Source organism: Pectinophora gossypiella, chromosome 9 (assembly GCF_024362695.1).
Source record: "Pectinophora gossypiella chromosome 9, ilPecGoss1.1, whole genome shotgun sequence".
Lineage (NCBI taxonomy): Eukaryota > Metazoa > Arthropoda > Insecta > Lepidoptera > Gelechiidae > Pectinophora > Pectinophora gossypiella.
Window position 1 is genome coordinate 12,994,399 of NC_065412.1, and position 27,409 is coordinate 13,021,807.

The 27,409-nt window shown below is 37.6% G+C and overlaps 3 protein-coding genes across 5 annotated transcripts; 1 reads left to right on the plus strand and 2 right to left on the minus strand.

Annotated features, from left to right (window-relative positions):
* The first annotated feature begins 6,828 nt into the window (after window positions 1-6,828).
* LOC126369728 (bolA-like protein DDB_G0274169) lies at window positions 6,829-11,149 on the plus strand. The gene is made up of 3 exons (XM_050014310.1): window positions 6,829-6,964; window positions 7,546-7,745; window positions 10,737-11,149. The coding sequence occupies exons 1-3, from the start codon at window positions 6,913-6,915 to the stop codon at window positions 10,884-10,886; spliced, it is 402 nt and encodes a 133-aa protein (XP_049870267.1). The 5' UTR covers window positions 6,829-6,912; the 3' UTR covers window positions 10,887-11,149.
* LOC126369634 (set1/Ash2 histone methyltransferase complex subunit ASH2) lies at window positions 11,129-27,236 on the minus strand. Of its 3 annotated transcripts, XM_050014153.1 has the most exons (10): window positions 26,939-27,236; window positions 26,669-26,847; window positions 26,248-26,395; window positions 24,032-24,228; window positions 20,670-20,887; window positions 16,719-16,896; window positions 16,077-16,233; window positions 15,446-15,569; window positions 14,066-14,320; window positions 11,129-12,855 (listed from the first exon to the last, which is right to left on the minus strand). In XM_050014153.1, the coding sequence occupies exons 1-10, from the start codon at window positions 27,091-27,093 to the stop codon at window positions 12,751-12,753; spliced, it is 1,716 nt and encodes a 571-aa protein (XP_049870110.1). In that variant the 5' UTR covers window positions 27,094-27,236; the 3' UTR covers window positions 11,129-12,750. The 3 variants fall into 3 exon arrangements, with proteins under 3 accessions (XP_049870110.1, XP_049870111.1, XP_049870112.1); XM_050014154.1 differs by lacking the exons at window positions 24,032-24,228; window positions 26,248-26,395; window positions 26,669-26,847; window positions 26,939-27,236 and adding an exon at window positions 22,803-23,169; XM_050014155.1 differs by lacking the exons at window positions 24,032-24,228; window positions 26,248-26,395; window positions 26,669-26,847; window positions 26,939-27,236 and adding an exon at window positions 22,459-22,552.
* LOC126369629 (piggyBac transposable element-derived protein 2-like) lies at window positions 17,343-19,901 on the minus strand. The gene is made up of 2 exons (XM_050014144.1): window positions 19,658-19,901; window positions 17,343-19,488 (listed from the first exon to the last, which is right to left on the minus strand). Exon 2 carries the CDS (start codon window positions 19,485-19,487, stop codon window positions 17,586-17,588), a length of 1,902 nt encoding a protein of 633 aa, XP_049870101.1. The 5' UTR covers window position 19,488; window positions 19,658-19,901; the 3' UTR covers window positions 17,343-17,585.
* Window positions 27,237-27,409: the final 173 nt, after the last annotated feature.

Below are 27,409 nucleotides of genomic sequence, written 5' to 3' on the forward strand. Positions count from 1 at the left end.
CCCTATTGAATTAAACAGACATCACTTCGTCAGAAGACAAACTGGAAATAGTTTTGATATTTATATCTTTAGTAAGCGTTGTAATCAAGCCTGCTTTGACTATAGATGACATATAAGGTCACCTTATATGTTACATGCTGTGTACTATATAATTAATTGCTCCTACTTTAAGATTTGTATAATTATGTATATTTCTAGTGAACTATTGTATTGGGATAGTCTTGTAAAGATAGTTCTAGAACATTGATAAATAAATAAATAAATAACCATAGAATAAAGAATACCTATAACTAATATTATAGAATAGAGAATATTTAATAAAACTCACCGGCCCGCACCAATTTGTATCGGACGCTGACCTCACCCCCTCTGAGTCTTAACATCATAAACATATCCTATACACGTCCCACTGCTGGGCACCAGCCTCCCCTCAATCAACCGGAGGAGGTATGGATCATACTCTACCACGCTCCTCCACGGCGGATTTTTTTACGGCTAATAGCTGGGACCACCTAATATGTCCTCCGAAACATGGAATTCAAATTCAAATTCAAAAATATCTTTTTAAAAATAGCTTGTTGTTGTAATTACGAATGTTGTGTGTACCTGTAATTGGAGCACATATACAAAAACTAATTTAAGACTTGTATTTTATAACTTTACAATATGTGTACTGTTGGTATACCTATCTAAATAAATAAATAATCTTTATTCAATAAGTAACATAGTTACACTTTGAATCGTCAATTTTACATAACGAACGTCTCATCCGCCTAAAACTACTCTAAACGAATCATCTTACTTTTTCAGACAATCAGTTCTGTTCTGAGTCTTACTTGAGTATAACCATGTATGTAACACCTAACTGCTTGTGACTTTGCAATGATTAAATGAATATGAATAACTTTATACTTAAATGGCCGTAGCCACTAAGGAGTACGGCCGGGTTTCCACTGACGCGGAGATGGGCGGAGAAGAGCGGAGATGTACGGATTTGACCAATCACAGCGTTCGAGAGACCGAAACACGAAGACGCTCTCTTTTCCCTCACGGTGATTGGTCGATTCCTGATCCGCTCATCTCCGCACAGCTCCGCGTCATTGGAAACACAGCCTAAGGGGATGGGCGCGCGGATTGTGTCTCGCTCGCACTCACGCTTTAAGAGGCACACATTGAGAATTAGATTTTTGTATGGAGTGCCCGAAGTGTACTTAGTCAACGCTGCTGGGCTGGGGTCAGATTGGATAAATAAATCTTACTTACACCACCTATACTATCAGGGCCGATGCGTCAAGATGGTGGACGAGAACAAGATTTAGCCATATCTACATTGTATACCTACACCGGATGCATCGGGCCCGATAGATTGGATAGTGTAATAAGCCCTTTACCAGTAATACCATTTTCGCGTAACCCATTTCGTTGTTTCCAGACGTTCGAGATGAAAGGATTAGCAACATTTGTAGTGTTACGCTCGAGAAAATCGTTAACTCGTAACACCCGAGACGGTTCCATCTCGAACAAATCCCAAATACCAACAGACCTTGCAACTGCGTGATTTCGTCTTATGATATCTCAACAACGAACTACACATGTCATACATACATAAACTCACGCCCGTAGTCCCTAATGGGGTGGGCAGAGCCACTAGTAATCAAAGGTAACTTGCAACCGCTGTGGATACGATTGCAACCATTGTTGATACGAAGTCCCAAGATGGATATGATGAACCTCATGGTGACAAGGGATCAGCCTATCGCCCATAACAATTGTCCATCACGTGAAAAAGGACTCAATCCCCCTGTCGGATTTAACGACATACCTGGAAAGATGAGCAGCATAGAAACTACATATATCTGAAAGTGTTAAGTTTTAAACATACAGCGTGAAACTTAATAGGATAGCTACATTTCGAGCAAAAACAAGGAATGAAATATGCATATTCATTAGAAATTGGTAAACACACACACACAGAACAGACATGACATAACATGAGCTTACGACTACGACTATATTAGAGTAGTCAGAAGTATATCCGTCACAAATTAACTAAGTACCAACCTCGCCAAAATGTAATCAAAGTTCTTTTAGAAATGTTAATCCAGATACATCAAAAGCTTTTATAACTTATCCTAGAGTCCTATCCGGCCGGGCAAAGTGACAAAAAAATCAAATGAATACATTCATCACGAAGTTTCCATCACCGGCTAGCGTCCAACTAATTTAAAACAAGGAAGCACCATTAAAAGCATACCGTGTAAACCACTTGCAAATTTATTCAGGACACTCATTCGCCACTCGTCAAAATAATATCGTGCCAACATTTTCATTTATCCCACTTGCTGCATTCTCGACCATGTCTCCACGTTCCAGAGTCAGTTTTAGCTAGTTTTATCAGGGAAAATATTTCAATTTGAGTATTATTCTAGCAATTTGCATTGCAGTTGCCGTTGTTTGGAAGCAACACCGCCGCGGCACAGAGTATGTGCAGTAGAGGACATTAAACTTAATCGTCCTTGATTTCTATGTCACGACACGTAACAATATTGGAACTAAGATAGTAGAGATGTTGGTTGTCACGAATGGAAACCTCGCGAAACATTTTCATTAATACACATACATACATAAACTCACGCCTCCAGTCAATCTCTGACTATGGAATTCCTTTTGCTTCGATACTGACACACTTCACTTGCTTCCTCCATATTCATCAATCGTTTGATACACGCACGCCGTTTCAGAGTAGATCATCTCACATTTTAATTATTTTTTATTGAAAATCAAAACTATACCTGCATAGACTTAAATGATGTTTATCGAGAATTTCTTTTCAGATTTACTGATAACTTATAAGTTTTATAAGTATGTTTGTTGATCTTGGGTGAGCTTACTTTCCACCGAAATCAAGTCTAATATTTAAAAAATATATAATACGTATAAAAAAAATATCTACCTTTAAAATACCGTACATTTTGTACCTATCAGTGAGCACACACAAATCCCCGTATTCTGTGCCCGGACTGACTACCCGGGTGTCCTCTGGATTTGGAATAATCACGTATTTTGCATTACGGGTGTACGTACGGCAGCCTGCATTATAGGTACCCACGTTTATATATAAATAAACATTTTATCCCGGCTCACGGCTACTCAAACATGAGTTTAGTCTGGTCGCTTTTTTACAGAAGGACTGATCCTTCTCGACATTTTTAACTTCCTACTTTAGGCCGTAGAAAATTCGTTTAATTTTGAAAATATGAAATTAATCTTAAAAACTCTGTCCATCTTTTGTTTCTATCGTGTTGGTTACTGTGTGATATACTTATAACTACGTACTTACATGAGTAAGTTGTAACCGGGATCAACCGAGTCGTTGATCCGTGTCTTCCGAACGGATCATCATACTTTCGGTCTGTCCATAGAAAGCTGCAGGTCTGCGCACCATAAATGGATTGCAGGCGAGGCTGGAGTTGGATTAACCACGTATTTTGCATTACGGTACGGCAGGCTGCTCTGTACGTTTGTACGTATGTAAACATTCACTCCCTTCATTACACAGGCCCTTGCAGCTCACGCGATACGACGGCTACTCGACAAACCTGAGGTTGTGCTTTTTTCTCGACAATTACATTTTTGTCATAACGGTCACGGTGAAATTAATAAGTAATTAGGTAGGTACGGTCACGAGTACTAATACATATTAGTATACATACGTATACACTTTGATACCATGTCACATTAACTTTTTTGACTAATTAAACCGTAAGTCTCATTAGATGTCAATTATGATAGTGCCACAGGGTTCTAAAGTGGGTACATGATATTACTCATGACTGTACTACTCAGTATTATATAAATAACGTAATACGAATGTGCGAATATTGAGAGTTATTGAGGACAGAAGAGGCAAGATGATTGGACACTTAATAAGACACTATGATTTATTAAAAACATAATAGAAGGGAAACTACTAGGAAATAGTAGAAAGGGAAAGACCAAGAAGAGCTTATAGAACAGATAAAAGAGAAGGTGAACGTCGTGTCTTCTAAGGAAGTGAAAGAATTGGCCTTTCATAGACAATTAGACAAGAATGGATAATGCTACACCGAAAAGAGCGTGGCTCTTAAATTAGTAATGTACTTACCTACCTGCACCAATCATCATCAACAGCATATACGTCCCACTGCTGGGCACAGGCCTCCCCTCAATCAACCGGAGGGGGTATGGAGCATACTCCACCACGCTGCTCCAATGCGCTAATAGCCGGGACCAACGGCTTAACGTGCCCTCCGAAGCACGGAATCATCTTACTTTTTCGGACAATCAGGTGATTCAAGCCTGAAAAGTCCTTACCAAACAAAGGACAGTCTCACAAAGTGATTTCGACAATGTCCCCATCGGGAATCGAACCCGGACCTCCAGATCGTGAGCCTAACGCTCTAACCACTAGACCACGGAGGCTGTTTGAGTTTGAGGCACCAATGAGTTACTTATTAATTTATCTTAAACTGCAGTGCAGTTTTCACTAACACAAAAGACGGCGATACGGCTCATCACCTATTACGTTGGCCTAACAAAAAGCTCGGTGTGGGTACTTAGTTTATCTTGCAATGGATGTGCCTCTGACTACCCCTATTGGGATATCAAAGTGAGCTTGTTATGTTAGTGGCAGAGTTTTTAATATATTTTTTTGCTTTTATGCCTGGTAGACGCCGCATTGTCAGCGGGTGTCAAATGATTCCTTCTTCTTTCGTTTGTCACTATTCCTTGGCTGTCGGTATTTTAAAATATAATATTTAATTCTAACAAACTTATGTTTCCATTATTCTCACAGTCCACACTTCTCGCTTGGTAATATTTTGCCTACCTAATTATAACTGCCTGTCTGTTACTTTTCCAGGCTTAAACCCAGATCGATCTATGTGAAAGGCCTTTTAAAAATTACCTAGATAGATCTAGTCTACAGATATATTTCTTCTTTTATTTGGAGGCTAAACCTACATATTTTGCCACACTATTGTTAATAAGTACGTAAGTATATATGATGAATAAGTTTATACTACCTCTTTCCCAGAACATGATAACTCGTGACTTGCGACATACCTAGACGTAACTTTATGTAAGAATTAACCGTAGATATGTCCGAAATTCTGGAGCTCAAAAGTGCCTCTATTTAAACTTATCTCAAAGAGACCTAAAGTTTCTGAGGAATGCAAACTCAGGTAAAAGTAGTGCCTTTAATTAGCAGCTCGCGAGACAGATGAAAAGTCGCACAAGTCCCGCTTCTTACTTTGACGTCTAAGACCTTAAATAATATAAAATATCAATACATAATTGTGCATAAAACAGTTATCGAGGTCTAGCCAATGAAGTTGCATACGGTTATGCATGATCTGCATTTCTAAGTGAAAAACATACAATAATTCTACCCAAGCAATGCGGAGGCGAGTCGCTAATAGGTGTAGCATGTGGGGTAGCTAATAAACACATTTTTACAAAGCTTTTCCATATCAAGTACAAGTTTATTTGTTCACGGTTAGTAGGTATAAAGTTGGAAACTTTTTCGGCACTATAACTATCGAATATGGATGAAATTGTTTGTGTGAGGCTAGGAAGATCTATCGTTACAATATTAATAGAAAAACGGTCGAGCTAGTGGAGCTCTAAAAATTTATGTTCCGTACCAACACAATACACATTTTTGATACCTACTTACATACAATTAGACACGGGACTTGACGAGACACGGGTGGATGGAGGTTGAACAAAAGCGTTAACGAAATGTTAGCCTAGAGAAGACCAGCAGCTCGGTGATCCGAAGACATTGCAGATATGGTCATGGATGAGATTAGCACAGGTCCATTCAGGGTGGCAAAATAACGAAGAAGGCTGGTGCTGTGTAGCAGGGTGTAAAAAAAGGCTGTTACCTAATGATAAATCATGCGTATGATGAGCAATGCAACCGAACAGACAACAAACCTATTTCTTTTTTTTTCGGCTGTTTCGACTTCAAGCGTTACCGTCCAAGAATATTATACCTACATTAAAATATAACCATTTCACATTTTATGGTACAGAACTCTAAAACGACATACCCACGCTTTTCATCTTCTATGCAACATTGCATAACTTTTTATATTATAAATAAAGATTCGGGTCTGTAGAGTCTGTATCGCAAAAAGTACCAATTTTTTTTTACACTTTCATTCATCAAAATATAGAACAGAGGCATTTTAAATAATATTACAAACATACCTAAAAATAATACCTAATATCCATAATACCTAATGGGGTGGGCAGAGCTAAAAGTAATCAAAGACAACTTGCAGCGGCTGAAAATAAAAAATGTATTCGACCCGCTAATTCCCGCGGTGTTGAATATAATTTATTCCATCATGCTGCTGCTGCTCCATTGTGGGTTAGTGAATTAACATTAGTAATAGGCAAACGGTAGGTACCTATTTGCGAAATATTTTACGTGCCCTTCTTTCAAATCATGAATGTACCCGGAACAAAATCTACTAAAAGCAAACTCATCAATCAATCAATCAATGACTGATCAACATTAATGAACAAACGCTGTTGGTATGTGGAACGAACTGCTCCCAATTTCGTTATTTAGACGCATTTCTGTATTTTCTATGGAATAATTCTGGAAACGTGAAATTTGTGTACGCTCAAGTCTGCATTTACTGTAAAAAAAATTGATAAAATAATTTACTTCGAAACTTGTGATTTGTGATTAAAACCAATTAAAACGAACTGTATGAATAAAATAGAAATGTCAAAGTCAAACTGACATTCGAAACAAATCGGTGCGGTGCGAGAACAGCTGATCGTTTATAAAAATAAGCTGTATTTATTGCTCAAAATTATAAAATAAATAACGATTCGCCAAAAAAATCTGCACTTATGGTTTTAACGAAGCAAATTTTACTTCCTTTTTACAGAATTTTACCATCAGGTGAGGTTATGACACAAACAATTCGAATAATGAAGTACTTAAATAACAAAAAACTGTATGTTTCTTTCTACAAAGGCTCCAAATCGATATTACACATAAATGTTTCATTTGATGTTGCCGGCATGTATAATGAGATACTGCCACCTAAACACACATAAATATTCATAAATTAAATGCTAATGAGCGTGATGGGCACATTCGGTCGAGAGGTGATAAAAGGGAGCATTTTAAATTGAGCTTTTTAATTTAGTTTTAGTAGTATAGTTTTAATCCTTATTTTTGCGTTTATTACCTATTCTTATTTTTTGTAAACTTGTTTATTATTGTTTCTATTATATTATTAAATTACTAAAATGTTAAAAAAACATTATAATTAAAAATATTTTTTAATATGAAACATGTTCGTTCTTATCTTCTTCGTTATTTTACTAAAAATAACATTAAGACGATGGCTGCACGGCTTTGCCTTTGCCTTTCCTCGCGGGGATAAACAAGTTAAAAAAATCAATCGCACAACAATCACATACATACTAAAAAAGACTTAAGTCCAGTATAGAACTCAACAACTTTTTTCTGTACAGTTTCAGGTAATGTCAGGAGCATGGCTACGAAGCCTGGAGTTGTTGAAAGTGCAATTAGGAACAAACTTGAAACAGAACTGAACACCAAATATTTAGACATTATCAATGAGTCTTACATGCACAATGTTCCGAAGGGCTCTGAGACACATTTCAAAGTTGTTGTTGTGTCTGATAAGTTCGAGGGACTTCCACTAATTAAGGTATTTTGGTTTTTTTTTAACAAATAAACCTATAGGATTAAGCAAATTTACTACAATTATTGTTTGTATCTATTGTTATAACTTTATTTTGATAAGGCCCTAGTGCTAACCTTATAATACTCAGTCATACATAACATAATTTCTGTACCGTCGGTGAAAAGTAATACAACTCGAGTTGTATCACTTTTGAGTTATTAGCACACACTTCATGTTCGAAAAATTCTCTTTCTTTCTGTCTAATTCTCGTAACTGTAGCTATTATAAATACGGAGATAATTTTTGTGTAAAGTGATATAAGTACTGTTTGTGAAGGATTCATGCTGTTATAACACGTGTAACATAATTCATCTTAACTTGCATCAAAGTGAAATGAAGATTTTCATTAAATATTTTGGTGTAAGTAAATGCAACTCAAGATATATTAAAATACACGCCATGCTTGAATTCTCACGGTCCGTGTTTAATGATATAATTTTAGTTGTAACATCAAACACCAAATTTATTTTTTCGTGAAAAGTAATATAAATTAATATATATCAAAATATTTCAGAAAATACGATCTTGGATATCAATAACATGTCGTGTATAATGATACATACAAGTTCGATTCTATGCGCCACCAGTGTGTATCTTAGGGTAACCTCCGCATAAACCTGTCTATGGGAAGCCATTTTGTCTAGAGCCACAGCAAACCATATCTGATCCGCATTGCGAATGGGTATAGTTTACGTTAGTACTTCAGACCAAACCGCCAAACTGTCATTAGTCTCCTTCCCTTAGCTCGAAGCATAGCTGTTTTACATAGTTTTCTTGATTACATGCAGGTTAAGCGGTGGCAGATTGAACGCTGCTTTCATTGCTAAGGAGGTTGTAGACGTGAAATAATAGCTCCAAATATTATCAAGCGCCAATTAATATGCAAGCCATTCAATACACGCTGGTTAGATCTTTGATGCAAGCGCCGGTAGTGGTATTTTTGAACCTACACAGCTGTAGATGATCGTACATACTTTTGGGTTTAAGGTCCCACTGGGATCCAGCTTGGCATCGGCAGCATCGGGATCTGCCACATCTTCTCAAGAGAAGATTACCAGTTTCTCAAACGCGTTGAATGGTGTAAATAATTGGTCGAGCTTTCTCGTCTTTATAAAGGGAACAACTACTCTGAACTCTGTGCACCACCGTTAAATTGTTTTTTCTGTATTTTGATTATATAAGAGAGAATTACGCACAGGACCGTGAAAAATGGAAAGAGGAAGGGGAGGCCTTTGCCCAGCAGTGGGATCTTGTAGGATAAATTAGATTAGAATAAATAATTGGAAACACCACGGGCACAACCCCTTAATTAAACCAGGTCACAAAGTTTGTAGAAGTCCCAGGAGGTATTTGAGCTTCTGAAAGGAGCTGGTTGGCTTACATAGTCAACAAAAGCACGCATAATGGACCACTTGCGTTTATGCGGAAAACTGAGCCCATTAAAGTAAAGTAACATTAGATATGGGACATTTGTCACAATAGTGGTCCATACGCGAGGATACGCGGAACGTGTGCTTACGTCTAAAGTTTTGTGGAAACGAACTCATTTAGCTTAACCATAACAGACCATGGTAAAGGTGATAAGACCTACCCTGAGGATAGCCCTGTGTAACCTATAGGTTTGAAGGTGAATCAATGATCTTCATTTTCTCTACCTATTCTTATCGTCAACATTGATTCGACTCCGTTTATGGTTCTGTCAATGTTGCGGTTGCCATTAGACCGGGAATTTTAATAATTCGAAGTATTGAATTATCAAAACCTCTGTGGAAATGCGCCCTTCGATCGCCGGGCTAGCTTTGCTCATTTTCTTCGTGATACATGTATACTTTAGGGGATTTTGATTGTGGAATGAGTTGTAATCTTTTAAATAGTTTCAGCAGGAATGAAGTAACACTAACCAGTTTGTGTGATTTTGGTTTAAAAGTACGTAGGTACATCACTTTTATCTCCAGGCCGTGCTGCCAGGCTAGCCCGAAACATTCCTTATGACCAGTCTTAATATGATTCCTCTTACCTTTATTTGTTAGGGGTGGAAATATTATCATAATTGAATTTGTAAGATGAACCAACAATGGTTTTGATTAGGGGCGTAGTGTGGTGGACAAAATGTGTTTGTAGCGGGCAGCAGTGGTGGTTTTGACCGGTTATTTATTAGTTTTGAGAGTAAAATCATAACAAAATATTTTATTATCGCCACCTTACACTATATATACGTGTACCATCTTTATATGTATTTATTACTAGAAATTCGTAAAAACATGTATCATTTTACACAATAAAACCGAAAAAATAAATCAAGTTATACCACTTGACACAAATTCGTTATAGTTTATCGTTTGTGTCAATTGATATAAGTTACGTTTCTTTACTTTTTAAAGAAAATAAATAGAATTTTGCCTTTCTACAACTTCATAAAATAAACTTTCTTCCAAGACATTTTGTTTTATGTACAATAAGACTGTAAAATTATTAATTGAAAATATGATATATCAACGATGACTTTTGTATAGTTATGTGTGTAAAAAGGTATATGTAGACTTGTATCAATTTACACAGTATAAAAGTTGGTGTCAACTGATACATGTAATTTATTTTGATCCTCTACCATTTCTGTTTAGGTTCTAAATATAACTAAATATTAGAAAAGAAACCTTCTATCATCACCTATCGACACATCTAACTTCTGTTCCATTATTCCTTATAAGTCACGAGCTAGAATATTTTTAACTTTAAACTCGATTTTCTCAAAACTTCAATTTTGGACTTGTATTACTTTTCACCGACGGTACAGATTTATTGATTCTCTCTCTGTTACACATTTCAAATGTAAAAAAAATGCTCCCATTTTAGCCATATTCTTAACCTGCAATATTTATTATAACTGATAATTTCTCGTACATTCTACTTTATAATTATTTAAAAACACTTATTTACTTACATATTTTTTTACAGAGACACCGTCTAGTAAATGATGTTTTAAAAGAGGAGCTCAAAACCACAGTACATGCACTATCGATCATAGCCAAAACTCCTGAGCAGTGGTTTGCTAGCGACAAGGTTGTAGAAAGTAGTCCAGCATGCAGAGGTGGCTTTGGGAAATAGGTAGTTTAAATCATGTTATTTAGTTTATGTAGTATTATGAGAGATGAAAATCGTGCTCAGATGTTTGGTAACACATATTTCCGACCTACAATGAGTATTCAGTAGCCAACAGCCTTTAGGGCCACCGACATAAGCCGGCATGTCGTTAGGTTTGATGTGTCTTGCGCTAGTGGAATTAGGTGTAGCTGCTCTATTACGGTTAGTATAATATTATACCATTACTATTAAATAAAATTCCAACATTAAATTATATTAAAACCTTTTATTTTGTTCTTATTACAATACTATTATTCGAGTGTATTGAATAGTATAATACTTCATAATTCATTACAACAGTAATATTTTAATTCTAAATACATCCAATAATGTTCATTTTACAACAGATGATTTTTCACGAATAATAGACCTATGATGGCGTCTTATGAGGCTGTGTGGTCCCATAATAGGTGATGCTGACCTGTGTTTATCAGAATGGCGTTTGTAGTGGTACAAATGGACATGAAATAATAATGTATCTAACCCACCTCGCCTGTATCTTACTCCACTTACAAAGTAATTCTTCCTCTTTGAATTGGGCTGTCTACTAAGATCGAGATAAATTGATACATTCTGATAAAACATTTTCTTTTTTCTGTTTTACAAGAAAAACGTAATAATAAGTCCGACATTTTATCACGTTTTTCTATGATGTCAGTGTGCTTTTTCATACAAATTCCATAGTAATTTCATGTTTTGACGTTTAGTAAAAAGTAACTGATTTGACTAGTTGAAAACTAGCCTATTCAGAGATGTTGCATAAAGACAACCGCCTATAATTTTGAATTTTTATTTTCATGTCTTTATATGTATAAAGAAATGTTTCTTAGATTCAATTTCTTTGTAGTATAAAGAGCATAGTATTTAATATTATACAGGAAGTTCATATTATTCTTAGGCGTAACAGTAAATTTCCAAAGATATATTTGTTAACTCTATTATTATTTAAGGACTGGAATACATAACTAACGCTATAATAGTACACTGGTAAGGAGCATATCAGATGCAACTGCTGTAATAGTAATATGCTGGTATATCTCATTTTTAAAACACTACTCTGCTTTCTACTAATATTGTACATTTCTCATATTTAATTTAATGTATCCTCTGTCGTAAATATGACATGTTACAAAAATGAGCAGCAGTATTTAGTGTTGCCACACTAACAATAGTTGTCCTATTTTTTTAGGTACTATTTTTTTCAATAAGAGTACTATTTTTTGGTATGGTCAAATTATTTTTTCGTGCCCATTTTTTTTTTGAGGCCGCTAGCTTGACGCACACGATGAATCTTGGATTACCGTTCGGCAACACTAGCAGTAGAGATACAATATTGCAAAATGTCTGCTTTATGAGTGAATGTTTGAAAATGTTTCTATCTGTAATTTGGCGCATATATATTTCCGTGCTTCGGAAGGCACGTTAAGCCGTTGGTCCCGGTTACTACTTATTGATGTAAGTAAGTAGTTGTTACATGAGCCATGTAAGGGGCCTTTGGCGGCTCAATAGTAACCCTGACCAGGGTTGATGAGGTTGGTACTCCACCTCATAACCCACACGATAGAAGAAGAGATTTGGCGCATATTTTTTTAACACATACATTTTCTTTTTTGAGAGTGAATGCGTCTTGGGATACCACTATATGGATCGGAATGCTCCGTCAACACTAGAAAAATATGCAGAAGTACCTATAGAGGCACTTTCAAAAATCCACTCTTATAATATGAACACTGTCCACGTTCCACATAGTTCAACAATCTCACACACAACACTGGTGTCACAACACTCGTTCATTCACTCATCACACCGGCTACCGGTGTTAGTAATATCAGAGGTTGAAGTTGTCCAGACGTAGCTTGCCCTCATTCTCCGTCAAGTAAAGTAGGTCTGCCATTGTCTGCTCACAGATCGCTTCTTCGGCTTTCTCAGACATCTGGAAAAAGCAACAACGTTAATAAAGTTCGAAATACGGGACTGGCTGTAAACATGTTGATCTCGAGGAATTTTGTTATTTATACAGTTATACAGGGGTTAGTGACATCGTAACAAATACTGAGGGGGATGATTCTGAGTTTAATCAAGAAAATGACTGGTATAACTTAAAATAAAACTAGGTGTCTGCTGGAATCGGAGCCAATACGGAGACATGTATTCCATAAATTTTATGCCAGTCGACTGCCCGTCTCTTTCCTTTTCGGACGATAAGAAAATGACAGGTGTAACTTAAAATTAGATGGTATGTACTGGAATCGGCACCATTAATTCTGTATTATAGACTACCGACAAATTTAGATAAATATGCTACCAAATTACCGACCTGTAGTCATTATGATTTGAGGAGCTCGGTGGCGCAGCGGTAAATGCGCTCGGTCTGCGATTGTTGAAGTTAAGCAACTTTCGCAAAGGCCGGTCATAGGATGGGTGACCACAAAAAAAAAAGTTTTCATCTCGAGCTCCTCCGTGCTTCGGAAGGCACGTTAAGCCGTTGGTCCCGGCTGCATTAGCAGTCGTTAATAACCACCAATCCGCACTAGGCCCGCGTGGTGGTTTAAGGCCCGATCTCCCTATCCATCCATAGGGGAGGCCCGTGCCCCAGCAGTGGGGACGTGATGATGATGATGAGTCATTATAAACAATAACAATTTACAGTGTAATTAATACAAATGACGGATGTTTGACTAAGCGCATTTTGTTTATAACTTCATAAATTACACATAGATTGTTTTACAAACATCGCTAAACCTAAACAGGTTTGTCTCGATGCCTTCTTCTTCGGCTTTCGCCACGCTTTCACATGATTTAAACAATGTCAAATTTAGTTTCTCATACTTTGCAAAACAACGTATCAAATGAAAATGAACTAACAAGCGAATGTGTGTTGTTGCGAATGTAATTATTTGCTTTTGTATTTGTGCTTAATCTTCAAGAAAAAGCCCAAAATCGGGTGGTGTGGGGTCTTGAGGTTATGTCATAAAAAGAAACATAAGCTCACAACTATACTATATCCCAATGATATAGTCAGAGGTACATCCGTCGCAAGATAAACTAAGCTTTCTGTAAGACCAATATATGGTGAGCCGTATCGTATCGCCGTCTATAATGTACATAAAGGGAAATAAAAAATGGGAAGTATCAAAACATACCGGTCGATAGGCGTATTCTCTGGACGGCGCATACTTGAAGTTGGGTCCGAAGTTGACACTGACTGTGCAGTTCTTGTGCAGTGACACAGATGGGTAGTAGCAACCCTGATACACATCTGTAAATGCCTGACCCTGACACTCCCCATTCTTGAAGTAATATATCTTGCTGCCAGCCAGAGGCTTCAGGTTGTTAAGAGATTCCTGTATGTTGTCCTTATCCTCGTAATAGAGGTGGCTCCTGAATTTGACTAGGGGCTGTGGAATAACAAACAAAATTGTTTAACTTTAAAAATAGTCCTTAGTTATATAACGTGTATCGCGGAACGTTGGATTCTAGCGAGGTAACGTAACTAGGCAGTTAGGTAGGCAGAGAAGTGTATAGTACAAAGGTATACGCCCAATCATGGCCATGTAATCCCATATAGTAAGAGACGAGCCTATCGCCATTAACCGGCACAAATCCTAAAACCACGTGATATCAATTATGTAAGATTCAAACATGAAACCAAACTCAAATTCTATTGTTTAGATCCCGAGCCGAGATTCGATCTCGTGACACTACGATATAAGTCTCCTCCGGACAGAGCTATTAGAGACCAAACACTTCCACCAACCCGCAGCGGCGCAGCGTGGTGGAGTATGCTCTATACTCCCCGGATGTTTGAGAGGAGGCCTATGCTCAGCAGTGGGAAGTATATAGGCTGTATATTTATTTCTTGAGGAAAGCTAACAGCACGGAATCTTAAATAAATACGTACAAACATAAGCTAGAATGAGGCCAATTATAAGCTTCCACACATAGAACTTAATTAAATCAAAAGAGAGTTAGGTCTACTTACAAAATTAAATAATGAAATTAAATACTCGCTGCTGAGTTTACCAATATAAAATTAGTTGCTTTTGGTAAATTTCGATATAAGATGTTTTTTGATGGTATATAAACTAGAATTAAATACAATATTATAATATATGTTATGTAATAATATTATTGCGTATGGCTAAATATTATCCGGTGTGAGTCATCTGAAAGGAGACACCATACTGTGAATGTGGTCACTTGGATCAAAACCTATCTCACATAGTGAACGAGTGCCCGGCTCCCAGGTGGCATGGCCGAGCTGCATAGTGTGAAGGATGCGACAGACTTGGTTGAGGGTGCTTAAACGTAGATACAAGTTATGTATTAAACGCACGGCACTCACACTTCGTTAGGTTCTCATGCAGGAACCTAACATAGCAGGAACATGCTAATTTACAAAGAGAAAATTAAATCAAAAAGGAATTCTGACTCTGACGGGACGAAGCTGTGCAGGAATCGACTAATCACGGATGAAAGCAGGGCTCACAAAGCCTTTAGTAAAACTTTGTTTGGAGACTCACCCGATCCTTGTAAGTGTTGGGGGTGTACTTGGTGTTGGCGTTAACTGGCAACACCACGAGGAAGCCGAGAGTGTCGCCCTCGCCGTACCCGTCGCTGTAGTGCTTGCCTCGAGACTCGTGAAACCTATCAAATATTTTTTAGTTAGTGGCATCGTAACAAAACTGAGGGATGATTCAGACTATGATTCTGAGTTGATATCAAGTGGAATTTTCCGTCGCAAAAGTATGGAACGGAAAACAATTAAAAAAGTTAATGCTATTTGCGGCAATTCTACACGTCACGTTAAAAAAGTTGGAGGAGCTTGGTAGCGCAGCGGTAAACGCGCTCGGTCTGCGATTGTTGAAGTTGAGCAACTTTCGCAAACGCCGGTCATAGGATGGGTGACCACAAAAAAAATTTTCATCTCGAGCTCCTCCGTGCTTCGGAAGGCACGTTAAGACGTTGCTCCCGGCTGCATTAGCAGTCGTTAATAACCATCAATCCGCACTGGGCCCGCGTGATGGTTAAGGCCCAATCTCCCTATCATCCATCCATAGGGAAGGCCCGTGCCCCAGCAGTGGGAACGTTAATGGGCTGATGATGATGATGATGACGTTAAAAAAGTAAAATAAAAGAAGATTATGTTCGTACCTGGTGCCCTTGCGGCTGCGCCAGGAGTATCCAAACTTGTCGTACCCGAGCGGCGCCTGCAGGTTGGCGTAGCGGCGACCCCAGCCCAGCCGCGCAGCCGCGCCCTCCGGCAGCTCCTCCACCGTCGCCTCCCAGTACCACGAGCCGAGGGACACGCCTGGAAGGACAATGAAGGGTTACAAAGGAGTTCCCCTACATACGTATGGTTGTCCCACGAGAGACCATAAATCAAGGGACATATCAGTTAGGTTATGCTACCGTTATGTAAAGAATCATACGAAGCAATAGCCCTGGCGGAGACAGCACGGCGTACGAAAGAGCGTGAGAAAAGACGCTCTGTCACTCTCACACGTGATGATTAGTCGATTCCTGCTTCCTGCATATCTCCGCTCGTGTCCGCTTCAGAAAAATTCACTTTTACCGTGTCATGTATGAACCAGTAGCGGCAAATAGAACATAGCAGACGATACACGTCCTGTCGAAATTTCATAAAAATAGCATTCCCAATTTAAAAACCTACCATTTCCAATTTAAAAAACTAGCATTTCCAATTTATAAAAACTAACATATCCAATTTGTTGAATTTTCAAATTTCTCCACTGGACCAGGATCATGTGTGTATACCTAGACATCACTACTGACCGTGCGTGGCGCGCACCATGCAGTAGCCCTTGTCCCCGGTGACGGCGAGGCGGTCCTCCGACACCTTGAGCTGCGGCGCGCGGTCATGCAGCGCCAGCAGGACGCTGCCCGGACACAGCGAGCGGTACAGCCAGCCCGGGATAGGCTTGCCACTCCACTCGTTGCTCTCGTCGAACTCCTAAAACATATACACATAAATCGTTAAAACCGTAGCACAGCCCGGACACTCCATACAAAAATCTCATTTTACCACATCTGTCATCTCATCGCACTTTCCTATGCTTCTATCCTTTTCTGCTACTCAGAACCGTCATTTGCTAGAGCGAGAGAGAGCGACCGCACGCGGCTGGATCGACGAGGCGATAGCGCACGTTAGTAAGCACGTTAGTACTCCTTAGCGGCTTATGGGCATTTACGACTAAAGTAAAACAGAAGGAGTGAGGTCGCCACCCGATACGAATTAATGCGGAGCATACGTAGTATTATTCTTCATTTTACTATTCTATGACAGGTTCAAAGATAAATGATACAATTCTAATCTAAAATGATAAAAAATTAGCCTCTTTTTCTTTATGGCTTTACGAACTTTAAGCAAGGATCAAGTAGCAATGAGTACGACTATTTAACCCTTAAATGCGCCAATTTTTAGATTTTATCAATTTTAATATATTATACGTATTACATGAAATGATTTACAGGAAAAATAATAAAAATAATAGTTTGGAATTATTTATTGTATTTTTAAGCCATAAATACAGCGTTGCAGATCTACAACATGGCGCAATATGAACATAAAAATAATGTACTTCACATAGCCGTAAATCTAGAAATATAGTGTAATAATAGGCAATTTAGGTAATTTTTATATTAATTTGTAATATGGTATTTATGAAAACAATTGTTCTTTTTGTTAAAACACAAAAAAACGCCACATTTTATACATATTGTTTGAGTGTAGCCTTTGCAAAAAGGGTACTTGCATCTCCCACGATCAGACCACACTGGCCAATGTGCAACTTTATCTAAACGAACATCTTTACCTGGTGCCGTTTGTCCTGGAACTCTTTTTCTCTTAACTTCTAGAATTGCCTTTTCAATTGAAGCATTACTGGGTCTACCGCGCTTTGTCGTCGGTGAAGAAGCACCAGAAGAATTTCCTGTATCATCTAACTCACAAAGTGTATCTGCCAACGCCAGCCTGAACTCAGCAAGTCTTAGACTTTTATGTCCCTTTAGAGCATTTATGTTTCTTGATAATATCCAAGCATTTATAATTGTCATATCGAGCATGTGATAAAAAAGTCTCATAGTCCATTTTCGACTCTTTATTCTAATTCTATAGCGTCCTATAAAACTATCCATCAAATCCACTCCTCCCATATTTGCATTGTATTCCCTTATTACCTTCGGACAGTCAATATCTACTCTTTTCTTTTGCTTTTTGTCGTATCTTTGTACAGTTGTTACTGGTAGTGCTCCTACATATGTCGATAGCAGAGTAACAGGTTTGTTGTCTTTCCAAATTGTTGCTGATACTTCAACATTATCGTAAGTGGTCGTATTTTCTTCATGAAAACCCCTTGGTATGTCTTTTTTCATTATTTTCTTTTTATCTGGTAACTTCACCTTCGGAAGCCGATTGAGCTGTACTGTACCTAGGCTATAGATTCCCTGTTTGTATAAGTAGGATACTAATGGCAGTGAAGTGTAGTAATTATCGAAATATATTATGTGATTCACTCTTCTAGGTACTATACGTGCCAAGCGAACAACAGTATTTCCAATGACGCCTAGGTCAGGTTCTCCGGGTAAGATTGTCTTGTTTTCTTCGCCACAATATACTTCAAATTGATGAGCAAATCCATATATGCTACAGATTACATAAAGTTTGAACCCCCATTTATGGGGTTTGTTTGGCAGATATTGTTTCATATAATGATGTATTTTTGAAGCACATACTTGTTCATCTACTGCAAGTCGCTGTGGTGGGGGTATCGTAGCAAATTTTTCATTCAAATGAGATATTATGGGTCGTACTTTATGCAATTTATCGTGTTGTGGATGATTTTGAGGCAAATGCTTATTGTTATCATTGAAATGGATAATTGATTTTATTTTTTCGAATCTTTTGCATGTCATTGCATTTTTTATGGAGGCATATCCATATTTATCAGACCAGTAAAGGCGTATACTTGGATAATGGATGACAGACATATAGGTGAGAATGCCTATAAACTTTCTGATATCTATCTTACCAATCAAAAATGGATTAGATACCTGCTTCTGTGTTGAATACATGTTGCTTTCTTCAACTATTTTATTTTGTATGAAATCGCTGAAAAAATATGTAAAGTACTGGTATGGCGAATCTAAAGACATTACTTCAGGAGAAAATTCAGTATTACCAGTGAATTCTAAATTGCTCGAAGGTATTTCTAAGTTTCTTTTCCTCCAAATGAGGTTACGATTAACCCTGATTCTCGTTGAAGATGTGCTAGCCGAAACAAGTTCGTTTACCAAAGGCGGATCATCTTCAGTATGATCTGCCTCCTCTTCAATAAGTGGTGGATCTGGCTCATCGTCATCCTGCTCCTCTTCATCTTCAACGAAACCTTGAAGATCTCGCGCGATCGCTTCAGAACTTTCATAAAATGTCTCCGGATCGTCTTCAGGTTCACTACCACTATCCTCTAAATTATCTTCAGAGACGTATCCAGCCTCTAAACGACTCAAATACGTTTCAATTTGATTATCAGATAAATGGTTCATTCTGTAAACAGAGATTTTATTTTTATGTATGCGACGGGCACTGTTGCATATCTACAACACTTGGTTTTAGGCAAATATGACGTTGTTTCAGTTATTAAATAAATGATATTATATCATTATCACTAATTTAAATATGTTAGTTTTACGTATGATTTATTTCAAACACTTACCTTGCGTTTTTCTAATAAAAAGACACTATCAAATGTTCACGTAAATCGGTACTTAGATGATTCGTGCAAACTACCTTCAAAATATAATAAAATACCATGATACAATTATAACAGTGTTGCCTGTTATTTGTCTAGTATTACTACTATCATATGAATAAAATTTAAAATAAAAAAAATATTAATGAAGGTTTTAAGCCGCCAGAATTAAGATGTTGTAGAACAACAACAAGGCGCATTTAAGGGTTAATTTAACCATGTTTATTGGTAATGTCGCAAAAAGGTGTTCCAAAAAAAAATTCACGGAAAATTTACGTTTTGATGTTGTTTTGTAGTTTCGTGAAAAGTAATCAATTTGAATACCATACCGATCAACAAAGGCAGTCTTTGGTTGGGTGATCGTTAAAGGTCGATTCAATAAACTTATGCGATACAATTTAAAATCTGGTGCTGATAAAGTAATGATCATGAAGTGTGCCCGTGGGAGTCCATTAGACCACAACTACCCACGACCCATATGATGAAATTCATCTTCGGTTAGAATCAGGGATCTAAAGGCATTGCATAACACATGATACATCTAAAAGAAGAAAAAATCCTATTATCGATGCCAATTTCGCACAGACTGATAAATTCTTTCTTGATCGATTTAAACTTGATCTTTCTTTAGAAAGTTGGACTGATTTGACAAAAAGCCAAATTATTCGTTGTTAATTTAAGTAGTTGTACATTTCACTACAATCCATACTAACATTATAAATACCAAAGGAATCTGTCAGAAAACGCTGCCAGAGTCTAAAAAGCCACACGTATCTGAAATTTTTGTCGAAACTTATTTGCAACTTTTGCTATTGTCACTAAGACACAAATTATTTTAGCAAAATATTGCAGATACGTCAGTTTGCAAAATCAGAGCACGATACATAGATTGAAACCCAGAGACAGGCATGGAGTATATTCCAAGGATGCTTCTACAAGTCGTGGGCGAAAAGCTGTTACTAAATAAAGTGTTTACCTGTCTAAACGGCGCATGGGGATCAGGTTCCGCCAAGATGTATCGGTAGCCGTCCTTGTTGAAGGGATGCTCCGTGGGGTACCCGTGTGAGGGCAGCTTAAGCGCCCCCACGTCGGCGGTGCGGCCCTTCTTGCCGACCGGCGCGCCCGCGTCGGCCGTGCTGCCTACTGCCGGCCGCCGCTTGCCTTGCCGACCCTTCACGTTACCACCTAGCGGGACTGGAAATGACGATGGATGTTTAGATACAGCCAGTGTAATAGCCCTTTTTTAAACTTATTGTTGTGCCCGAAAGTGTGAATCTGTGATGTGAAACTCATATGTGACGTACTATAATTACGTAGGGGGTGTGCTGACGTGCCCAAAATGTGTGTGCACGTTTTCACATAAAATTGGTTATAAGAGCCATCACAGAGCAGACTTTCCAAACTCTTGAATGACAACCTTCAATGAATCCACCAGCTGCTGTCGCTGTAGTCGAAATCGACTGTGAAGCATCATCACCAACTTGTACACCATCACAGTATGCAAATAAAGAATATTGAATATTATAGCGGCGTTCACTCACCACACGCATACTGTCCAATTTATTTCTTTAGACCTATACCCAGCAGTATATGTATGACTGTTTATGTTTCGTCTTACGAACGATGATCTATTTGGGTATAACGCCAAATTATCTTTCAAATCTAAATTCTTCAACTCAATTGCGGTAAATGTTATGTACGTGAGTTTCCTCACGATGTTTTCCTTCACCGCTGGGAACATGAATTTGAAATTAAACTTACGTCTGCAGTAGTTTTAAGCGGATGAGACGTTAGTTATGTAAAATATGTTAGGTACCTACTGAATAAATATATACTTATTATATTATTATTTCTTTAGTTGAATAGACAAACACTTTATAGTAACAACGAGACAACAAAACATAATACTCTTAGATTGGGAAAGTGTTGTCTACAATTCAACAGCGATTGTATACGGGTGTTAGTGACATCGTAACGAAAACTTTGAGGGACAATTCAGACCATACTTCACACTTTTACTTCATACTTTTTGTATTGCTTTTTCAGTATCATACTTTTGCGACGGCAATTTCCACTTGATATCAACTCAGAATTATGGTCTGAATCATCCCCCTCAGTATACGTTACGATGTCACTAACACCCTGTATACAAACTATACTTAGTTACAATAACAACTACACGAGGAACGATGTCGCTTTATCATTTGCTGACGTTTTCCTCTTACAATAAAAATCTTACATAGAGTATGTGCGTAGACGTAACTATGTATGTACGTATATTCGTTGTTGATAAGCAAGACGGAATATAAATAGAGTAATCGTAAATACACGAGGAAATCCAACGAGTCAGTGTTTTTAAATAAACTATGCTTACCTAATAACAAGAGCAATATTGCTAACTACATGTCCAGTTTGCACCCTTTGTTGCTCTATGACCAAAGGAGATTACATATTAAAAGAATTGCAACAGTAATAACGAAATATTCGCAAATACGGTTGATTTTTCTATTATGTAGAGTGATTGCCTCATTATGTAAAATGATAAAAAAAATGTTTTCCGGCGATTGTTCTCCGATTACAATCGTACGTACGGTGTACGAGCAACCATGAATAAATTCTCAAACAAATTAATCATGTAAAGAAATGGTGACTGATGTGTGGGTTTTCTACAAAACTGCTGTTTCTAATAAACAAACTTTTACTGTAACTCAGTAGATTATAAAGATCAAAATATTATGAAAAAAATGAGCAATTAAAAAACTTACGGTCCATGTCAATGCTACCGATACTAAATGAATGATAAAACTAAACTTTTCGTTTGGTGTACACAGCGATAAGATAGCGTCGCCGACGGATTATTGGTTCGTGTCTACGTATCGTCTGTAGCTGTACCCGAACGAGGTCTTCGTATCCGTTATGAACATTATAATACATAAGCCCATCAGTGTTTAATACCAAATATAAAAATGCCGATTTCCCCACAACCTCGAGATAACGAGTGTTATTGAATTTCAAATGTGTCGTGCGAACAGAAACCTGTTATCTGTTGATAACATAGCGAAAAACAAAACTGTGTCAAATATTGAAAATTGTTTGAGACGCAACTCACCCGCCATCAAGTGCTAAGTATCAGCGCGATTTAAATATAAAATCAATACTTCAATAGACGTGAAACCACAATAGCTCGCGGAGTTATCGAGGCAACATACACTGATATAATCGCATGTATATGTAGGTCCGTGCGCCAGTGTGCGACCCTCGCACGCTGTTTACAAACACCGAAGCAGAACAATGTCATTATTCAATAATGACTCCATAGTCTAGTCCAGTACATTGTGTAATACCATGCAGACACTCTTACAGTTTTTCAACACTCTTGGCTTCGATCCAATACAATTTAATGATTTTATAGTACCTACACAAGAAGGCAATGTAAGGTGACTATAGCGCGACAAAGACTGATTCTATTGTTTACAGACTATTTTTGTACTGAATCAATACGTACGAGTCGGTAGGTAATAAATAGCATCGAGTACGTAATTTATCGACCTTGACTTTTACAGCATACCGTAGAGCATCTACAATGATTTATAGAATGCCTGGAAATTCATCGTTGTATTTCAAAAATCAATTTTCAATTAAAATGCGTGCATATTCCCACAGGATAAGTAACAAAGTGGAGTTAATCTCCGGGCTGAACGGGAGGACATCACTAGCATTCCAGAGTTTGCCAATAAACGTAACTAGGTATAAAGACACGTTAAATATGTATGATGTGATGACCAAGATAAGGCTAATAAGGCTTTGTTAATCAGTAATCCATCGCTTAGGGATTTAAAAGGCAAAAATTCAAGGAGTTTTGGCAACTTGGCAGTATTTAGAGTTTGCGACATCGTTGAACCTACGTCACTCGCACTGCCATCTCAGAGAAATGGCGCCAAAAATCATTTTTTCGCGTTTGATTCCGTTCACAAAAGATTTAAAAAAAAGGTGTCTTCGTAAAAGTTAGAGGACAACATTATAAAATTGCCAGGTTTATTTCTGTCAATTTCTCCTTCGCAACAAAACATTTGCAATGGTTCTAATAGGCACTGCTGGGACTCCCCTCCATTAACTAGAGGGACTGTACTCTACCACGCTGCTCCAGTGCACGTTGGTGGGAATGCCTTTTTGGTATTGGTATTCGCGGGCCGTTTTCCCCAACTCGACGCGACGTCTCAGTAAGTAGGCGTCTACTTTGCATGATAGCTGAAACGGCTGGAGCACTCCAACCATGCAAATTTCGAAAAAAAAAACTAAATTGGTAATTAATAAAAGTGGCAGTTAAAAGAAACTCACCAGTTGCAACTCCCATGTCAGTGACTTTCAGCTGGCCCTGTTTAATCATGATCTCGTAATTGGGCTTGATGTCCATCAGGTCTAGGTTGTGTAGACCAAACATGGGGCCTTGGTTGGCATCCTCCTCGTAAGAGAACATCACTTGGATGTCCTTGATCAGTGCTCGCTGGACAGTCGCGTACCAGGACTGAGTCACCCTGGAAAATGATATTGATTGAACACTAATGTGATCATCCATCACTAATTTAAGAGCTACGCTTTTGTCGGTGTAGCATTCTCTATGCTACTTTTTAGGGAAAAATAGGGCAGTGGTTTCCCTCTTGCCTTCCGCCCCGGAGTACTCTGTCTGGCGCGAGTGGGAACTAGTATGATATAGAACGATAAATTTCCGCCCCGCACCAATTCGTATCGGGCGTCGATCTCACCCTGGGTCTTACTTTAGTTTTAAATGACCATAAGCTGGTAAGGTAGGGGGAAAACGCGCGGTACTATGTATTGCTCGCACTTACGCGTAAAACGGCACATGGTAAGATTCGAATTTTTTGTAGTATCTGGAGTGTGATATAGCCTTTTAGATGAGTAACGTTTGCGCACAATTTCCCAAGGTCCGAAAATGCATTCGGAGGTATGTGATCTAACCTGTATTGGGTTGGTTTTCCCTTCACGGGTTGGAAGGTCAGACAGGCAGTCACTTCTGTAAAAAACCGGACCTGTCAAATCTTCAGGTTAGGTAAGCAGCCCTGTGAAAAACAGGATAAGGCTAGGGGGATAATGCTGAACGTTTGCGCACAATGCAAGTGTCCTGAAGTCACAAGCAGACAAGTGGTATTGAAGATAGATACAGGGTTTGACCCACATTTAAGTGTTAATCCAGAATAGTAAAGTTATTGTAAAAAAAGTAAACATTTCCTATCCACAGTCCCATATCTACATTACAATTAGTAATGATATATTTTATATATTGTATATAATTGGATAAATTTAGAATTAGATATCAGGTAAAAAGTAGGTTACTGGTGTCTGAAGTTCTGAACTAGGCTAAGCCTGTATTTCAGATTGGAAGAAATGAAAGTCAGAGACTTTTGACTTTGAATAAGAGTTATGTAGAAAAGACAATAAGTTAAACTTTTTGTTTAGATATTGTTATTTTTACATTTAAGTTTTATGAAAATTCAAAACAGAGTAACTACTAGAAGCTTAGAGCAACAAGGTGCCCCCCTCTGCCAAAGTATTTGCCCATTTGTGGAATCCAACTAGTTTATATCCTAACTTACTAGTTGTTGATAGAAATGTCGAAGAGAGTCTACAATCTACATATTATAAAGTGATGGCTCTAGTGTAATAGTTTACAAATCATAAAGCTAAATAAAGTTATTTTATTTAGTTAAAGTGTAATTATTAAAGTGTAACGTAGCAATTTGTCCTCAATTGATTACAATAACCACCTTCATTATTGTAGTGTTTACATAAGTACATAAACACATCTTATTGTAATACACGTTGATATAATCAATTCACATATATATTGCCGTCTCGGGTAACGCACTACGCAATGGCCACAATTAAAAAGTTTACTGTACGGGGGTGGATTGAAGACATAGTGTGTACCAATGAGCCAATATTTATTTATTTTAAACCATAATGATTTTTCAGGTTTATCAATAAATCCTACTATCAACTGTTGATACAATAAAAAAGTAATGTGTTGTAGATGCCCCACATTTGTGTCATGCAATAACACTATGTAGCTACTGAGTAGCTAACCAGACGGGGAGTCACTCCGGTCTGTCAGAGGCTCATGCTACTCTACGACTAGAAGTAATAAATCAAGAAACGTAAATACTCTCTTACCAGAAACTTAATTTTATCTTGTTTTATCTTTTCAGCAATCACAGTTGCTAAAGGAAACAAAACATCTCAAATAAAAACCATATTCAAGACTATACAAGTCAGCTATTCACAGAGAGAATATAAATACTCTTGGGTATTCAAAGAGTTTGAAGTAACCTGTAGGTACAAAAAAATTAAACACTTCACTTGATAACAGACCTTTTTGAGACATTATACCTAATGTATTATTTTTAAAACATTAGCAAAATTGGAACTCATTTTAAAAAATATGAAAATATATTTTCAGCCAGTAAGAATACATAAGAAAATTATTATAGTATTAAAAACTTTTTTATAATTTATACAGATTACACCTTGGAACTCACCTTCTTGGCATGGTGGTCATGGCCTCCCAATATTGCTCAATGTAAGGAATTATCTCTCGGTCCTTGCTGAACATAAGTTTGTTACTGCCATCTTTAATACTCTCTTGGCGCAGGTTTGCTATGGCTGTGAGGCACATTTGAGGGAAAGCTGCAATAAAGATTGACTTAAAATAAATCACATATAAACTCCCGCCTATTTCCCATGGGGGTAAGCAAATTATGGAATACCATTTAAAATAAAAAAATCAAAGAAATATTATAACTGGGGTTAAATATAAAATGAGAGGATGTTCTAACTTGTTTTATTATGTGGACAAAGTAGTGTCAGGGTAATTTATTATTAGCTACTTGCAAATTATCGTTTAATTAACTTTAACTTATGTGCACATAAGTAAACAGCAATCTTGCGGTAGGTACTCACGAGCCTGATTTTTCTTAAATGTTTCTAAGCCAGTTGGAGAGCAGTTTTTGCAGATAAACAAGTAGTTGGTCATGAATGGTACCAGTTTACCAAGTTGGTACCCGATACAAGATTCATGGTACCAACGGTTGCATGACGCGCACAACAGCTCCACAATATTCAGATTCCTCTCTTTCCCGCTAAAAAATAAAGAGGTTATTGAACAAAGGAGTTGCATACAATCTCTTTGCATTTATATCAGAAATTAAAATGTTGTACATAGCCACACACCAGTAGCAGGTGCCCTGCGACTCGCCCGCCGGTTTGTTTGTTTTCTTCTCTCCATTATCAGCCGGCTTTTGAGATTCTGATAGTGAATTTTGGCCATTGTTTGAGGCAACATCTGTACCAGATTTCTTCGCACCCTCAGTAGATTGAGACGACATTTTGATTGATGAGCGTCTCGCAAATTAAAAATATCACATTAACTCATAATTTAATTAGAACATTTACAAAAAGTGTATAAATAAAAGGACAACACGATTTTTAACGAAATCACGATCGCAAAGTAGTTATTATAGCAGTAGTTTAAAAAAGTATTTCCAATGTTCTTTCCTTTTTTTAGGTATCAGTATCTCTTCGAGCTAAACAGAGACAAAATACAATTTCGACATTTTGTATATTACTCTTCAAGTTGGTTGGATTATACTATTTTTTAAGAGGGGGAATACGATAAGCAAAAGTTCATTTTTATTCTGCCCT